General features: G+C 39.2%; 2 protein-coding genes across 3 annotated transcripts in view; both read left to right on the top strand.

Moving 5' to 3' along the window:
• The window catches only part of LOC139952132 (mediator of RNA polymerase II transcription subunit 23-like), a 30,083-nt gene extending 15,633 nt beyond the window's left edge, over positions 1 to 14,450 (top strand). For both annotated transcript variants that reach the window (XM_071951104.1, XM_071951103.1), the window contains exons 10-32: positions 336 to 539; positions 1,396 to 1,539; positions 1,884 to 2,029; positions 2,572 to 2,645; positions 2,852 to 3,026; positions 3,451 to 3,599; positions 4,545 to 4,719; positions 4,981 to 5,144; positions 5,709 to 5,906; positions 6,153 to 6,219; positions 6,461 to 6,629; positions 7,100 to 7,171; positions 7,773 to 7,943; positions 8,591 to 8,707; positions 9,256 to 9,355; positions 9,443 to 9,572; positions 10,443 to 10,549; positions 10,990 to 11,155; positions 11,394 to 11,466; positions 11,822 to 12,051; positions 12,507 to 12,627; positions 13,129 to 13,214; positions 14,303 to 14,450. In XM_071951104.1, coding sequence (XP_071807205.1) covers positions 336 to 539; positions 1,396 to 1,539; positions 1,884 to 2,029; positions 2,572 to 2,645; positions 2,852 to 3,026; positions 3,451 to 3,599; positions 4,545 to 4,719; positions 4,981 to 5,144; positions 5,709 to 5,906; positions 6,153 to 6,219; positions 6,461 to 6,629; positions 7,100 to 7,171; positions 7,773 to 7,943; positions 8,591 to 8,707; positions 9,256 to 9,355; positions 9,443 to 9,572; positions 10,443 to 10,549; positions 10,990 to 11,155; positions 11,394 to 11,466; positions 11,822 to 12,051; positions 12,507 to 12,627; positions 13,129 to 13,214; positions 14,303 to 14,450 — 3,186 coding nt within the window. The remainder of the gene's footprint in view (positions 1 to 335; positions 540 to 1,395; positions 1,540 to 1,883; positions 2,030 to 2,571; positions 2,646 to 2,851; positions 3,027 to 3,450; positions 3,600 to 4,544; positions 4,720 to 4,980; positions 5,145 to 5,708; positions 5,907 to 6,152; positions 6,220 to 6,460; positions 6,630 to 7,099; positions 7,172 to 7,772; positions 7,944 to 8,590; positions 8,708 to 9,255; positions 9,356 to 9,442; positions 9,573 to 10,442; positions 10,550 to 10,989; positions 11,156 to 11,393; positions 11,467 to 11,821; positions 12,052 to 12,506; positions 12,628 to 13,128; positions 13,215 to 14,302) is intronic.
• The window catches only part of LOC139952131 (uncharacterized), a 53,757-nt gene continuing 50,084 nt past the window's right edge, over positions 14,376 to 18,048 (top strand). The window contains exon 1 of the mRNA XM_071951102.1: positions 14,376 to 14,476. The gene's annotated coding sequence lies outside the window, so the exon portion shown is untranslated. The remainder of the gene's footprint in view (positions 14,477 to 18,048) is intronic.

The raw sequence follows: 18,048 nt of genomic DNA, 5'->3' as shown, positions 1-18,048 counted from the left end.
CATTTTTTATTATACTCTATTATTTTCGTTTTTTATTTTCACTTATTATTTTCCTTGACCAGTTCTTGAATGTATTTGACTTAAACAATTGTACTTTATTATTCTCCTTTTTTTCACCAATATGGAAGTAAACGTTGATTGGATTTAATTGAATTATACTATTAATTTTAGATTTTGAATGTAGATGATTTATTACTTCTTCCCCTCAATTAGCAATCAAAATGGTAGTTTACACTCAAAGCCAGGAGACTCCTGGAAGATCTGTGAGATTTAGAATCACTAGACATCTTCCATTCTCTAACCCCTTCTCCCATGTGTTTTTTCACCTATTAAAGCAAAAGCAGCGGTGTCTAGTCCTGGAAGAGATGTTAGCAGACCTAGTGGTCGTTGCCATGGAGCGTACGGAGCAGACTGATGGGTCATTTGAGCTTGGCTGCCCCACGAATGCCCTCTGGCAGCACCTGTCTAGTCAACTCATCTTCTTTTTGCTTTTCAACTTTGCCAGCTTCCCACACATGGTGATGTCACTTAATGAAAAGGTAAACCTCAAAACTTTTGTACATGTATCTGTCATCAGAAGTTAATTACAAAACAGTTCTAACCGTAAACCAAACTTATAAATGATTCCTTTAATTTGTGTTTCTGTAGAGCATTTAGCCTAGAGCTGAAACTTCATACAAAGCACTGCTTGGTTTAAATGATCTACTTTAAAGGTTTGAGTACTTTTTGTAACACAAAACACAAATTCCACAGATTTTCATTTAACTTAATACATGTACCCGGTTTGAAGATAATGATGGTAGAAAGCTTCCCTTAAAATATTACTTGCGGAGATGCTGCAGTTTTTGAGAAATTAGTAAAACAATTTCACAAAAATAATTTTCTTAGCACATACAACAAATTTAAGCTACTCTCCTTAAAACATTGTTCTGTGAACTTTTTTCTCAAAAAATTGACGACAAATGAAGCTAAAAACTTCCATAGATAAACTACATAGATCTTTATACACAGTGAGTAGGGATTCTTGTCATCAAAACCCTTTAAAAGAAACGAGGTAAAAGAACAGTCTCCTGACGATGACTAGAGCAAGCTAGTCCAAATGTTGAGACCAATTTAAGAACTGACTCTGCGGTAGTACAGTTAATTACGGTCCTGTAAGCTAAAGTAGTAGTCCCAGCCTATTTTCTATACCATCTGCCCGGGTAATAGTTAAAAAGAAGGACAGTTCTTTTCAGAACTAAGAAGTCTCCGAACCCCCGAACATCTACCTCGCGGTAGTAGAATAAAGCAAGACAGTTCTCTAAGAACAAACTCTACCTGGCAAGTAGATACACACATGGTGTTACCGCAAACCAAATATCTAAGAACAGGCAATTTGTTTCTCCATTTTTTTAGCTTTGTAATCGTCGTCTGACCAAGGGACGTGATCATCTGATGTGGCTCCTTCTCCAGTTCATCTCTGGGAGTATTAAGAAGAATCCACTTAGTGATTTCTTTCCAGTCTTGAAGCTCTTCGATATATTCTTCCCAGAAAAAGAGGTATGGGATTTTCTTAAGACACTTGACTGATCTAAAGAAGGTTTATTTTTTCATAATTGAGTTTTTACAGGATTACGTTTTGATCTCAATAGACCTTGCAATTTCTGCTTCTTCTCACCCATACACTCTTTGAAACTCTTTGCCTGGTGCATGGTTCCCTCCATCAAGATGAACGTCAATTCCTATCTTCAGCTCCCTTGAAATCACATTAAATAATTTTTCTTCTTGAAGCCCCATACCAAGAGTTGCTTTTAGCCTTGTTTGGGGCCAACTTGCATCAAAAAAGTCTTGGGCCTAATTGAAACTTTTTTCTTTGACTTTGACTTTATTCTCTCTCGTTGTAGCCTCTACCTGTCCCAGACATAAGTCATCCACAGTGTACACATAGCCTTGCTATGGCTTGTATTTGGATTCATCTGACACGTAAAGCACAGAGTGATAAGGTGTCGTTACAGAGACCTGCACTCCCATCTCTCAAGCTGCATCTAGAGTGAGTACACCGGTCAATAGTTCACTATGGCCCTGTAGAACTATAGAAAGTGTGTCGGCCTGATCTCTAATGCCCTCTTCCCTATAAGTGCCCCCATTAATGCCTGATCACTGCATAAACCTGCATTGTCATCTCTAAAACTGCATCTAGAGTAAGTAGTCAATAGTCAATAGGTCACTATGGCCTGGTAGCCTGATCTCTAATGCCCTTTTGTCTACTAATGGCCCTGCTAATGCTAAATCACTGCAGAGGCTTGCACTCCCATTTCTAATAAGCTACATACATCTAGAGTGAAGCCCGGTTCATACTGCCTGCAAATGCGTTACGAATTTCGACATCACAGCCCTCTTTGCGCTACAAATGATTTGCAGGAATTGAGCACATTTCAACTGATGAGAATTATTTGTCGCAAATTTGTGACGTTCAAATTTGCTTTGCATTCGCAGAAAGTCTGAGCCTGGCTTGAGTCATCTCAATGGTAATGAATCGTTCCACAAATTGAAGAATTGTAAAGCAAAATTCTCTGTTCTTCCTCTTTATAGGTTCCTACAACAGAGTTACAACTGTACCAATCTTCCATTGACTGACTATCGGATTGCCATGCTATGCAATGCATGTAAGTTAAATCATGGTGTTTTTGTTTGTTTCCGCTGTTCAGCATAATGTTGTGTAGAGTTGGCCAATGGTTTGTAAATGAATGAAATATATGGCCCAGTGACCGGGGGTAATAATGTCAGAAGCGCTTTGATACGCCCTTCGGGCTGTCATAAAGTGCTATATTATAAACTGATTATTATTATTCTTGGTTTTTGATTGTTGTAGACAGTACAAGTACCGATATGTTCCCTCGCCCCATGGCTGTTCTTGTAGAGAGTACATACAGCTCTGGGAAGACTACTGTACCCATGCCGGGTCCTGGGATGTGTGTAGCGTCTGGACCCACCACACCTCTCTCAATGAGCTTATTGGATTCACTCACTGTACATGCCAAAATGAGGTCAGTATAACATGCTGTTTATAAGTAGGATTCAAAACTTTGCATGGTGGAAGTATAACCAAGACAGGTTTGTAATAACACCATGTTAATATATCTTTTGAGTAGTGTTGGTTCTGAAAAGAATCGATGGTTAACGACTTTTAAAAAACCCGACTCTGAGAAGAGCCACCGGAACCAGAACCAGCTCCAATCAAGAGAGATATTCACAAGGTGTCACCGCAAACCTCTCTTACATTAGTTTTGCTGTATATACTATGAGAATACATTGGGTGTCGTGGCCAAGCGGATAAGAACACTGTACTCAAGCTCTGGTGTTTCTGTTCAGTAGAATGTTGGTTCGAGTCCCGGTCATGACACCTGTTTCCAAATTGCTGAACATCTGTTTTTTCCCGATAGTGACATCATTTATTCTCTCTCCCCTTAGTCTGATTCATCACATTGTCAACAAGAACATCATGACCGCTATCCACCATCAGGCCACAGCTGTGGCTCTATCTCCAGCTCTGGTTGAAACCTACAGTAGACTCTTAGTCTATACTGAGATTGAGACTCTCGGCATCAAGGGATTCATCTGTAAGTCTTTACTGACGCCCACTCTCTTCCTCATCCCCTTCTCTCTTCCCTAACCCTAACCCAAACCTACAGTAGACTCTTAGTCTATACTGAGATTGAGACTCTCGGCATCAAGGGATTCATCTGTAAGTCTTTACTGACGCCCACTCTCTTCCTCATCCCCTTCTCTCTTCCCTAACCCTAACCCAAACCTACAGTAGACTCTTAGTCTATACTGAGATCGAGACCCTCGGCATCATCTGTAAGTCTTTACTGTCACCCACTCTCCTCCTCATCCCCTTCTCTCTTTCCTAACCCTAACCCAAACCTACAGTAGACTAAGATCGAGACTCTCGGCATCAAGGGATTCATCTGTAAGTCTTTACTGACGCCCACTCTCTTCCTCATCCCCTTCTCTCTTCCCTAACCCTAACCCAAACCTACAGTAGACTCTTAGTCTATACTGAGATCGAGACTCTCGGCATCAAGGGATTCATCTGTAAGTCTTTACTGACACCAACTCTCTTCCTCATCCCCTTCCAGATTTATGCTGTGGTTGAGATGTCCATCTATGACCCCTCCACCCCTCACAACGTTACTTCCTGTGCCTTTGGTGTTCCCTCTACCCCTCCCAGAGTCCAACTCGAGTCCACCTCAACTCCACCTGTGTCCTCTCTCAACCGCTCCTATGGTGTCCCCTCAACCCCTCCCACAGTGTCTTCTCTCAAAATAATACCTGTCGACCCCTCCTATGTTGTCCCTTCTGCCCCTCCTCTTCCCCTGGTGTCTACTCTGCCTGTCTAATGGTTACCCCTCTGCTCCTACCCCCCATGGTGCCCCTCCTCCTTTGACTGAAATAGATTGGTGACTGTCGTCCATCCCATAGCCATGCATGAAGTCACCAATCTAGTTACTGACTCTCCTTATACATGTATATCAGCTTTTCACTCTTTTTATGTGTTTTAGCTAAAGTTCTCCCCAGTGTCTGTGAAGCCAAGGCGTGGGGTATGCTACACACACTACTGGAGCTATTCAGCTTCCGTTTACAGCACATACAGCCACAGTACATCGTCCAGCTGTTATGTAATCTACACTCACTCAGCAAGATCCCACTAGCCAATCAGAATCAACTGTATCAATGGTAAGGGTCGAAGGTCAATATGGAGAGAGTACGGCCGGTTTCTAATTTGGCCTTAGTACTTCAGTTAACATTTGCATGACTTCTGACTGGAACCTCTGAGCAAAGATATTGATGAAACAGGGAGACCGCCAACATTAGGGCTAGGCAGCTCAGTTGTTAAAACCTGGGCACGTTAAACTGGAGGTCGCAAGTTCAAGTCGCGATCAAGTAAATTTGTCTTTGTTCCACCCCAACATTTTTGAAATCTTTGTTTACGTTTAGTATTGAGAGTACAGCGTTACGCATCATCACTGGGCTAGGGAGTGCAGATGTTCAACCCCAGCTGTCGCGTTTTCTCACAGAGCCCAACAACCTTCTCTCGGCTGACTCGGAGGAGTTGAACCGTGCTTTAGTTCTCACTCTAGCAAGGGCCATGCATGTCACTGGTAAGAAGTAGATCCTAGTGGTTTGTATATCGAGCAAGATTTTTCCAAACGCCTTTTTTCGGAGAGTGTTCTCGTGCAGATCTTGCTTTTTTCAGGGCACTTGAGTCATGAGAGATGAATTTAGCTCTTGAGTTTTCCTCTTTAACGTATTCCGGTTTAGAAACTAGAAACTCGGAAAGAGTTGATTTAAACAATTCTTTCAGCAGAGGTGCTGATTATTAATATTATTATTTGTTTCGGATCATCTCAGGCTGTGCTCCGTGGTCATTATACATGTTATATGGGTTGATGTGGCTAGATACCAAAGGCTGCCCTTGCTTGCCAGCTGCTCAAACACGTAGCCAGGTTGTCATGGTTGTTTGTAATATGGCTTCTGAGCTTGCGAGAAAGTGAGGATAAGCCTCCCAAAATATTATTATTATGACCCTATAAATCAAGCTGAAGCGGCAAGTGACTCTGATGGGTGAAAACAACACAAACACATCAGTACCGGTCTTCGGCTGGCCCAAAACTTAATCAATCATTTTTCATTGTTATTATAATAAACTATTTGCCTTTCTTTAGGTTCAGAGACGCTCTCAGGTTCCTGGTGTAAAGACATCTTAGCTACCCTGTTTGCTAACACTCCTCATAACTGGGCCTCCCACACCTTGAAGTGTTTCCCTACTGCCCTCCAAGAATTCTTTGAGGCTAACCCCGCCATTCAGGAAGACCGCTCCCTTCTCAAGAAGACCGTCGAGGATGAGCATCGAAAGTGGAAAGGTTAAGACAATAAAATAATAACCGCAGGCGACTTTAGTCATAACAGAGTTTGTAAAAATGGCCTTTGAATAAAAGCTTTCTGTTGTGTAAGAATGTTTGTTTCAAGCTTGAGTGATCACACAATGGGGTCTACAGCAGTTCTTTATGTTAAATGAATTCGTGATCAAAAGGATTTTAACGATTTATAGATTTGATGCATTGGTCATAATTAAAATTTTAGTTAATGAGGTTTATTTTCCCGGACAGCAATGACCAACGAAGCAGAGATTCTAAACCGGTTTGCCAGCCAAGGGACACAGTCGTTATTCCTCTGGTAAGATTTTATTTGATTACCCTCTCTTGTCGTATCAACAGATAGGAGTTTTCAAACAGTCGTGTAGGCATTTCATGTAATTTTTGTATGGAAATTTTGTTTTTTGGGGGACAGTATGTAAACTTAATGTATGGCTTCAAGTGCCATGACTGGGATTCGAACCCACACTTGATTCAGAACTTGATTCCGATGCCCTTGACTGCTTGGCCACGACATCAAATTATTGTTCTTTCCCCGTCAGCTTGATTTGGAAGATGCTTCTAGAGAACGAGCCAAGTCATATCAATCCAGTCGCGGTCAAGGTCATTGAGCGTATTGGTCCGAGGGCGCTCTCCAAACACATCAGAACCTTTGCAGATTTCCTGGTGTTTGAATTCTCGACCTCTGCAGGGGGTCAACATGTCAATAAGGTCAGTATGTTAAAGTATTCACTGTTCTTATCTTATTCACATTTTTATTTTACATTTCTTAAACTCATGGTACATATCATCAAAACAACCCTTGTTGCACAAACTTGTGTGCTTTCAGATGCCTCGAAAAGTCTTTCAATATTTGAGTGAGAAATTACCTCTTTCTCTGAGCATATATGCTATTCCAGAGGGAGCCGTTTCTCACAATGTTTTATACTATCAACCTCTCCCCATTACTCGCTACCAAGAAAATTTTTATGCAATTATTTTTGAGATGTATTTACCAATAGCGACCAGTGCGTTTAAGACACTCCAACAGATTCCTCCCCATCCTTACCCCCAACCCTACTTTATTGGGCGCCCTCTTCGTCAATCATTAATCTTGGCAGGAGATCAAAGGGGTAGAAAATGGCTACTTAATAACATTATAGTGGACGACGTGTTGATTTGTGGATGTTTTCTTGTTACAGTGTGTTGAGACGTTGAATGACATGGTGTGGAAACTCAACATCATCAGCTTGGATAGACTCATACTCAACTTGGTAAGTTTGTTTTATTATTATGGTTTATTTATTAACTGCACTGGCGGCCAAGCAGGCCGAAACAGTACATTTACAACAAGTTCCTTGTTGTATTAAAACATTCTGTCACTCATTTTCATTCAGGACCAGTGCTTTAGGTAGTTCTTTAAAACATTATGTTCCTGTTGCTAAACTTTTGTTTGCAAGTATTGTTTCTGTACTATGTGAATTGTCCGAATAACTAATAATAATAATATTAATAATAATAATAACAGCTGGTGTCAAGTTCATAGAGCTTCAATGTGTATACATGTTATTTGCTAAGCCATGACGTCATCAGTAATAACAATAAAAGAACACTGAACACTTGGGAATGGACCTTATGCATTGACGTCATCCAGCCGCTATCTTAGAGGAAAAACGGTGATGAAACAATTGAGACGCACAGATTTGTACGCGCGGCGCACAGTATTTTGACCTCTAGGTGAGGGCGCCCTACTGAAATAACGTCATGTGCATAAGGTCTATTGAAGGACTAGACTTATAAGGCCTGATAAGTTGAGATAGAAAATGTGCATATTTTACTTACGATCTTAAAATCTAACCTTTTTTTCTGATTAAGGCTCTGCGTAACCATGAAGGCAGCGAGGCTCAGGTGTGTTTCTTCATCATTCAGCTCCTACTCCTCAAACCCAGTGAATTCAGGAACCGTGTCAACGATTTCATTAAAGACAACTCCCCTGAACACTGGCTGCAGTCTGACTGGCACACCAAACACATGAACTACCATAGAGTAAGTCAAATCTGTTTCTCTATGTTCCTGGTTTGATTGGCAGCATATTGCGCCACAGCACCTTGTAAACCATTTGTGCTATATGATACAGGTCTTATAATTCAGATGTAGTCCCACGTACCTTGCAGGAAAATAATGTAAAGCACCTTGTGCGTCACTGTTTTTTTGTATTTTCATATCGATAATAAATTTCATATTTGTATGTGCATTTTCCTTTATTCTCTTGTACTCCCTTCTTCTGTTCCTCCCCATTTAATATGTTTATTAGCAGACCGAACCATTTGGTTTTTGTATTTTCATATCGATAATAAATTTCATATTTGTATGTGCATTTTTCTTTATTCGCTTATACCACCTTCTTCTGCCACCCCATTGATGTAATTAGCAGACTGAACCATATATTGGTTATTGAATTTTCGTATTGTAATAAATTTCATATTTTTCTGTGAATTTTTCCTTTATTCTTGAATGCCCCCTTCTTCTGCCCCCACCCTATTTAATATGCTAATTGGCAAATTCAACTATTTGGTTATTCTGCCTGGTCCTGCATATATTTGTTTTCCTTGTGAAGTCTGATGTGTAAATATTGTGTGGAATTTTTCATGAAAAGCAGGTTTTTTTAATAATAGTTTTGTTTTGCTGTGTAGAAATATCCCGAGAGATATTACTACGAAGGTATGTTGGAGTTGACAGGAACGACCATGAGTACACCCTGTCAGAATCTCCCTGTGTACTTCAGTAATGTGTGTCTCCGCTTCATACCGGTAAGAACTAGTTGAATTCAGTTCAATCCAGTTCAATCAAGTTCAATCCAGTTCAATCCAGTTTCAAACTGAATTTAAAAAAAACTGTCTTGCCTTAAAGTAAATTGTTTGATTACAAATTCAGCATCAAGAGAGTTCCTGATAATTACTGGCAAAATAATGGTAAAAATATGCAGTTTCTTATACAGGTTATATACATGTTGTACTGAAATTTACTATTCTAAAACATTATACAACATTAAAGGGTAAGGTTAGAGACTTGTTTGATCCATTTTCATAAGGGCTCTATATCTCCGTTCAAATCCCACTGGGGGCACTATGTAAACAAAAATCAGTCCCTGCCTGATTGCATGGTTTCTTGCTGGAATAATTCTCTGGGGTTTTCCTCCCACATCTAAAACTGAAACTTCCTTTCTTGTCTTCTCTCCTTTGGGTTCTTTGCTAAGACAGTGATTAAGTTAATTTTTCTGAGAGTTCTAGGCTTCACAACCAGAATAAATAATTAAAATGAAGTAAAGTGAAATACTTTTCTATTTCCTTCATATCAGGTGTTTGATATTCTCATCCATCGCTTCTTAGAGCTTCCTCCCGCCTCTAAGTCACTTGAGATTCTCCTAGACCACCTTGGAGGACTCTATAAATTCCATGGTAAGATATTGACTCAAGATCAAAAAAGGAAATGGTTTTATTTTTGAGACTTGTTTTTTATTAATTTCTGAATCTTCCCCCCCCCAGATCATCCTGTGACGTATCTGTTTAACACTCTTCATTACTATGAGAAGAAACTCCGAGATCGTCCCCAGCTGAAGCGTAAACTAATCGGAGCAATCATCCTGGCCCAGAAGTCCATCAAACCAGCCGGCTGGTGAGTAAAACTAAAACAGTTCTTTAAGTGAATGCATACATTTGGTAATTATTGTTAAAACTAAGGGCAATCAAAACTTTGTATCTTATCTTTGCATTGTATTCCTTTTTATATATTGCTTCTACTGTGGTATATAAAGTGTCATATGAAAGTCATTTGTATGAGCTATATTTGTCCTCATTTCATTTAAACTTTGTATCTTATCTTTGCATTGTATTCCTTTTTATATATTGCTTCTACTGTGGTATATAAAGTGTCATATGAAAGTCATTTGTATGAGCTATATTTGTCCTCATTTCATTTGAACTTTGTATCTTATCTTTGCATTGTATTCCTTTCTATATATTGCTTATACTGTGGCATATAAAGTGTCATATGAAAGTCATTTGTATGAGCTATATTTGTCCTCATTTCATTTAAACTTTGTATCTTATCTTTGCATTGTATTCCTTTTTATATATTGCTTCTACTGTGGTATATAAAGTGTCATATGAAAGTCATTTGTATGAGCTATATTTGTCCTCATTTCATTTGAACTTTGTATCTTATCTTTGCATTGTATTCCTTTCTATATATTGCTTATACTGTGGCATATAAAGTGTCATATGAATTGACATTTTGAGGAGCTACTTACATGTATACCCTTGGGAAATGTGATTCAACACTTGAGACTTTCCATTCTTCCTGTTATTTAAGAAAATGTTTACTTTCTCATTTATGGTTTTACAATTCTTTTTATAAGAGGTGGCCAATATACTTTTGGTAATCATTGGACCATCTTGTTTTAATGTATCCAACATTGTTATTACGTTTCATTTGCATATTTGAATATGTATGTGACTGTTTCTTGTGACCCCGTCCACCCCATAGGTGTCTGACTCCTCCATACTTGGAGTACATCAACAAACCTGGGGAAGATGTCACATGGGATCCAGACCATGACTATTACTGCAAGCTGATTGGGCGATTGGTTGACAATATCCTTAAAGATCTTATATTAAACCTATTCGTGTATTTAACCTATGCATTACACAACACACAGGACCAACTGCTTTATGTCCCGAAGGACAAAGCAATAATGATTTTCTTGCTTAAGGACACAAGTGTCATTACCAGGACTTGAACCCACACTCTACTGATCAGAAACACGGAAGCTTGGTGTGCTTAACCGCTCCATCACGAACCTCTTCCTCTCATGCATGAAATAAAGTAAAGCAACAATTGCACAAATTCCTTCCAAAATTTACTAATTTGTTTAATGATTTGTCAAGATGGTCTGGGGGTTGTCCATGAGTGTTATGTACCTTTACATGTGTATGTACCTGTTATTGTAAATGTAATATATTTTCATCTTCTCCATTTGTTGAGCTTTTGTTAACATATCAACTTGTAAGTTCCTTAACTCCTTGGTCATTACCAGTGTCAGGCAAGGCCCAGCCTCAGTTCCTGAATATGGATTGGCGTTTTAGTGAGTTTCCTAACCTAGCAGCCCATGCTCTTCATGTAACGTGTGTTGAGCTGATGGCTCTCCCTGGTCAGGGTAAAGTGGTAGGCAACGCTCTGCTGGCAGTCATCTCTAAGAAGTACGTATCCTGTACCACTGTTCCTTGATAATTTGATATGTTGAGTAGTACAGAGTTGCAGCTTTTCATGTCTGTTTCTTAAATAGTATTTGTATTCTCTGGTACTATCGTATTGGTATTACAACAGTAGAGACTTGAACATCGGGGGATGGGGGACAAGTGAAATCACAACACTTATTTGTATCCCAAATTATCTTGTATATTGCATTGAGTTTTTCTGTATTCTTCTTTCTAATAGTCCTGGTGGTGTACAGAGGGATGAAATCATGGCATGGATAAACACAATCGCTCTGGTGCTCACCTCGCTGCCCGTAAGTCTTCAAGTTCTCAAGTGTTTTGTCCAAGATTATAAAACCTAGAAGTATTCAAACTTTGCAAACCTATACCATGTGTACATATAGACCAATCCGACGCGCCCTGTGTGCGCAAGTGTTGGTCACCGCGCGCCATTTGCTGCGGTGTCTTCAATGCCTAGATTGTGCACAAAAAGACACCGCAGTTGGTTATTTTCAATAGAGGCTGCTACAAATTTTGTTTCGTCGGATAGGTCTATAGGTCAGGCTTTTCACTCCATTCTCTAATGACAAGGCAAGGCATATTTTCTAATGACAAAGACAATATCAGGCCTAATATGTACGATGTACGTTTTCTCTCCCCTACATCCAGTCTTGTTACTGTGAGGTCATCCAAGATCACATCTTAGATGTTCTCGTCAGCGATCTCCTCGTAGGTAACCAGGTCATACCAGGGAGCGGCATTCTTAATAACATCTTCGCTGTCTTTGATTTCCGGGGGACGCATTCTTCCCATACTGAGATGATGTGCGCGTACGTGTTGGCCATGACTCACGCTGTGTGGCATCACTCTAATATTGGCCAGCTCACGCCACTTCAACAGTGAGTCTTTTTATCCCTGACCTTCACCACCCCCCCCCACAATTTGAGTGACAGTACCTTTTTTATTAACTTGCATTTGATTCAAGGTGTTTTATATTAGTTCTAGTTTCTTTTGTGCATTTTGTAGCGTAGGCATGGTACATTTCTATTTTATATATATTTGTACATTGGTTTATCTGTAAAAGTTATTATCTTGCCCCAACATTTGTGTCAGTTCCATGTTTCATGCTTTTATAATTTAATGAAGTGTTTTGTACTATAATATTATTATCTCTATTTTTTTAATTCCTGCTTTTATTTCCTATATTTGAATATATATGCTATTTGTTGGCGAGGTCTGGTAGGGCAAATCGCTTTAACGATATGTTTTAAAAGTTTTGCCTTACCCTGGATGCCCCTGCAAACAAAGAATTATATCTGAAGATTTAAAATAAACTGTTTGTTGTTTGTGATAGATTCATCCGTGATCAGGTGAAGCCACTGGTACAGACTGAGGAACAATACCTCTTTGTTTGTCATCTAGTCGGACCTTTCCTCCAGAGGTTCCATGAAGAGAGAACACGCTTACTCTTTGAGGTATGTCTCTAACTTCAATAGTTTTTAACTGTTGTACAGAATATCAATAGTTTCTACCTATTGCATATAACCAGGCCTTGATTTCATAAAGCACTGCGATTCATCTTAAGATGAGTTGTTGCCAGTGATTTGTATCATTATTATTATTGTTATTGTTATGATTTATCTGTTTATATTTTAGATATGTTTTTGCTTTCTTCTCTGTTTCAATTTACTTCCTTATCATCCCGTTTAAAGCCATTGGACACGATATCGAGAATTTATATTGTTTTAATGTTGTCTCAAAAAGTAAAGCATTTTATGGAGTAATATTTCAAGACAAGTCTTTCACAATTACCTTCTGTAAACCCTGTAGATTCAGAGTAGAAATAGTCTTAAGCTATCATATACAATCAGAACAGAAACTATTGTATCCTTAAATCAGAATAGCTTACAAACACAAGTGTATTTTGTTGTATTTCCACTCAAGATGATTCTCATAAATGTTGATTTTCTCATCAGATAACCAAGGATCTCTATGAGATGTTACTTGCAGTTGACCAACACTGCAGTAAGATTGTACACATGGACGTCATCAGTGACTTTCTGTATCCTTTTTGAATAACCCTGGCCACCACCCTTCTTCACCTTCATTATCCTTTTTGGAACTACACTTTGCCGTACAGCTCACTCGTTAATTGCTAATGCCCCAACCCAACTCAAGTTCTTATGGCTGTGTCATGGAAGTGTAAGGGTCGAATCCTGGTCGTGACACTCGACTCCTTGAGCAGGGGTCAGTTTCACAAAGAGCTAAGACTAGTCTTATATCTCGAGTTAGGATATTAGGACTAGCCATTCGTTTTTAATATCTCCTACTAGGAATAGCCCTAGGCTAGGACTAGTCCTAACTCTTTGTGAAATCAATCTCAGGACATTTTAAATGCAATTGCTTTCAATGACCCAGCTTTTGATTTCACAAAGATATTCCTAACTTAGACCTAGTCCTAGTCCTAGTTATTAAAAACTTAAGGCTAGTCCTAAGTTAGGACGAGTAATTCGTCCTAACTCGAGACAAGACTAGTCCTAACACTTTGTGAAATCCACCCCAGGAATGCAGTGACATAAGAGGATGGAGGGGTGGGGAGAAAGGAGAAAGGTTGAAATTGTAAATAAAAACCCTCAAAGTCGAGCCTTGCTCTTCTACATGTTTAAACATGGCCTTGTGATCTCTCCTCTCGACCAACTAGAATGGATAAACTGTCTGAGGATATTATGAATGAATGAATGTTAACTATAAAGCAGTAATGATCACTTCAAGGGCTTGTTTGTTGTGGCTTGTTTAAATTATGTTCACATCAAGGGAACTTGACAAACTCCCACAGGGGATATAAACATCAAGCTGGCAACAACCAATCTCTCTCATGCAAACATTGGTTTAACATCTATGGTTATGAATTACACAAATCAAGAATTGTGGTTCAGTAACTAGACGACAACATTTATTCTAGTCATTGTGAAGTCAGTGGTTAGCTGGGGGATTCTGACCCACAACCTTGTGATTGCAAGTCCTGCAGTCTAGCCACTTGACCACAGGGCTTAGGTAGGAACAGTACCCGTACACTAACCAGTCGGGTGGATATGGGTAAGGCATTCGTACATGAAAGGTATCTTCCTTAACCGATGATTATTTGACCAGCTATCATATCAAGTACATGTTTGCTGGCGATGGCGTCAAAGCAGATACTGACCGTGTGATTAAGAATCTCCGGCTGGCTTGGCAGCAAAGACTACGCTTCATCAGTAGAGGAGTGGATCCAACAGCCAACACTCAGACCACAAGCTGAGAAAGAAGCGCTGCCTAGAGGCCGAGGTATAGTTGGTTGCACGATGGTCGGGCGATGGAAATCTTGACGCGCGAACATAAAAAGACACAGGTTTTAGAGGCCTTAGCGATGACTTTAAACTGTGTTTTTTAGGATCGGTTGTCAAGATTTCAATCGCGTGACCATTGTGCGGCCGACTATAAACCGACCATTTCATTTCAAACCTTTGTATAGCGGGCAGCTTACACTATATGCCCAATGGAAGAGGACATGTACATGTACAGGCCTGTATGCTTCATTTTTTAAAGGCCAAGGGCACCAAGGAAATTTCTCCTTGGTAAAGAGCACCCTATGAGGAAATTGTAAATTTCTACTGGAGCAATTCCAAGGCACAAAGGCACTGACCAGGGGGCATCAAGGCATTCGCCTTTTTTGCTCTGTGGAGTGTCAGGCCTGACGTGGGTGAATTAACTTATACGTGGAAACCTTTGTATAGTGGGCAGTTAATGCTATGCCCTACGGAAGAGTAGTGTGATGGTCAGACAAAGTGGTCTATTATTGTCAAACCTCTTTATAGTGGCCAGTTTGACATTGGACCACAGCCTGTAGAGCCTTTTGGGATGTTGTGGACAGAGAGCTTTGGTCAAAACCTTTTTGCAGTGGTCATGGTGGCCAGTTGACCAAGTGGAAAACTGAAGAGGACTGTTTGTTATGGACGAACAAAATCTGTCCACTGGACTTGGATTGAATGATATGACAGTGGAATAATGTGACCAACTCATGAGCTATGTGAGTCACTGAGGCTGGAGAAACCTGTTGGGGTCAAATCACTCTGTAAAGGTCATCTCTGCAACCGACTCATGAGCTATGTGAATCAGCGAGGGTGGAGAAATTTGTTGGAGAACTTGTTGGAGTCAAAGGTCATCTCGACAACCAACTCATAAGCTCTGTGAATAAGCAAGGCTGGAGAAACCTGTTGGGGTCAATTACCTGCTGTGACCTTGCCCCGATGTGACAAACGGGCAGGAAAGGATGATTTTGGAAATGACACTGCGAAGTGCCTAAAGTATGCTTTAATTATCCATATAGGATTCCTATATTAAATTTGGAGCGTCTCGTCAGTACACATGGCAAAATAATGGATAGCACGTGATGCTTGTTCACCAATCAAATAACAAGGATCTTTGGGTGCTAATCTTGTATCCCAGCTGTGTAAATCCGTATTATATCGACTGCAACACGCATTTACACGCTTACTGCTACAAGTTCACTTTGCAGCAAAGTTGCTATCAGAACAGCAGTGTAACTGTAAATTTAACCTTTTATAAGAATGTCATATTCTGAAATGTATTTTGTTCACGCAAACTTTCAGAAACAATAAAACCTGTGAGGTAAAATCCCTTTAAAAATGTACGTAGGGCATCAGTGTTTTGTGTTATTCAAATCTTTGTTTTGAAAATTGTCATCTTCATCTGTGCCTTCCTTTAACATGTTTAACAAAATGTGTACATGTGGTTTGCTTTGCAACCTCCATCTCAGCAAAGATTGGTACCGTTGTGCCGCGCATTTCAGCATAATTGTTGTACAGGGTGTTTGTTAGGTGTCATGGCCGAGCGGTTAAGAGCACCGAATTCAAGTTCTGTCGCTATGTCATCGTGTTGTGGGATCGAATCCCAGTCATGACAGTTGAAATAACCAATGATTTGTGGTGAATGCTATTTCTTTGACTTTTGACAGTATTTAAGATGATTATTTTTTTCTCAGGAAGATTGGTACTTCAGTAGGATAGTCGGTGCTGTTCTTTGCTCTATGGTCAGTGAGTCTTTGAATTGACCTGTTACTCTTTGCAATTCTATACTTAAACCTAACATTTTTTCTCAGCAGGATTGGTACTTTAGTAGGATAGTCAGTGAGTCTTCGAATTGACCCGTTACTCTTTGCAATTCTGTACTTAAACCTTACATTCCCAAATCCTTTATCTGATTACCAATTCAGGACTGGGGGCTTATGTAGGCCCAAGTGATTTCATAGGGTAAGGCATTCCAATATTATTTGAAGTTCAAACAATTTGGTGTAGAGTAACATAGGATTGGTGGATGAACAGTAATAAAAACCTGGTCATTTAAACTGTTAGCATAAAAGTAACCTTGTACACTCCAGTGGCTTTCTGGCAGGCAGGACTGGTCATTTATATGGGAAATTTTACATTTTTATGTCGTAACTTCTACATTAAGTCAAAAGTTGTAAACCGAAGTTTTCAGGTGTACCCCCTTTCCTCATACATGTATTAAAACTTGATACAAATCAGACAGTGCAATTTCCATAAAATATGTAAGTTTTCTTCTATTGGGCTACGTACAAATCGTGCCGGCAGGAAGTCCAGGCTATGTGGCTCTCTGAATAACGTGTGATGTCACAGATAAAATGTTCTTTACTCTACTTTTGTAATGGACATGTAAGGACATAACAATCAAAAAGGGTGTAAAGACAGTTACACTATCCACAAATATGCAGATATAACTCAAAAATACACACACAAACTAAATATTTATTCAATTTCTTTTAATATAAATTTATTTCCCTCAACCTAAAAGCGCATAATCTTGCAGAACAAAAAAAAAGAAGAAAACAAAATAATATTTTTATTTGTAAGTCTTAAGGAATTCTTATCGAAGACAGTGCTCTGTAATTTTTATGAAAATATATCCATCGAAATATTTCTTTTATTTTTGGTTAGTGAGTTAATTGGAATAGGAGATGGAGCGGGACAAACTTTGAAATAAATCTGGACTTTGTTTTACATAAAACTACTTTAATCACTGTTTATAAACAGATTGTAATAAGTAAAACATGTCTAACCAACCTTCACTAACTAATTAAACTAGTCAAAAACTTCTCTGCAAACTTTGGTTTGGTTGAAGCAGGGAATGTCCTGTCGATAATTCTAATTTTAGTTGGTAGAGTGCAGGCATGTTAATCCACAGGTTGCTGCTTCCAACACGTTCAACACAATTGTTTAACAAAATTACCCAGTCAAACTGTAACTACTCTTAAAGCCATTGGACCCTTTCGGTAAACAGTATTGTCCACGGCCCACACTTCGTGTATCACAACTTCTATATAAAATAACAAACATGTGGAAAATTTAGGCTCAATCGGACGTCGGAGTCGGGAGAAAATAACGGGAAAACCCACCCTTTTATCCGAACGTTTCACCGTGTCATGACATGTGTTTAAAATAAATCCGTAATTCTCGATATCGAGAATTGATATTGTTTTACTGTTTTCTCAAAAAGTAAAGCATTTCATGGAATAATATTTCAAGAGAAGTCTTTCACCACTACCTTCTGTAAACCCTGTAAGTTATTTGTAAATCTGTGATTTTTTTTTTTCTGTACCGAAAGGGTCCAATGGCTTCAAACAATTTTGAAAAAAAATTATTCTAATATAATGCTGAGAAAATGTACTTTTACCATACCTTAACATTAGTATTCTAACAACTACATGTGGGAGAAAATTACCCTAAAAGCTTCAAAATTATTTCAAATGAACAAAATGAAAAGCGCAATAATAGGCATTGCCTCCCGTTTCCTGACCTAAACATAATTAATAAAGGCAA

This window comes from Asterias amurensis, chromosome 20, assembly GCF_032118995.1.
Source record: "Asterias amurensis chromosome 20, ASM3211899v1".
Classification (NCBI taxonomy): Eukaryota; Metazoa; Echinodermata; class Asteroidea; order Forcipulatida; family Asteriidae; genus Asterias; species Asterias amurensis.
Note: the sequence above shows the minus strand (reverse complement) of the source record. Positions and strands in the feature narration are given on the sequence as shown.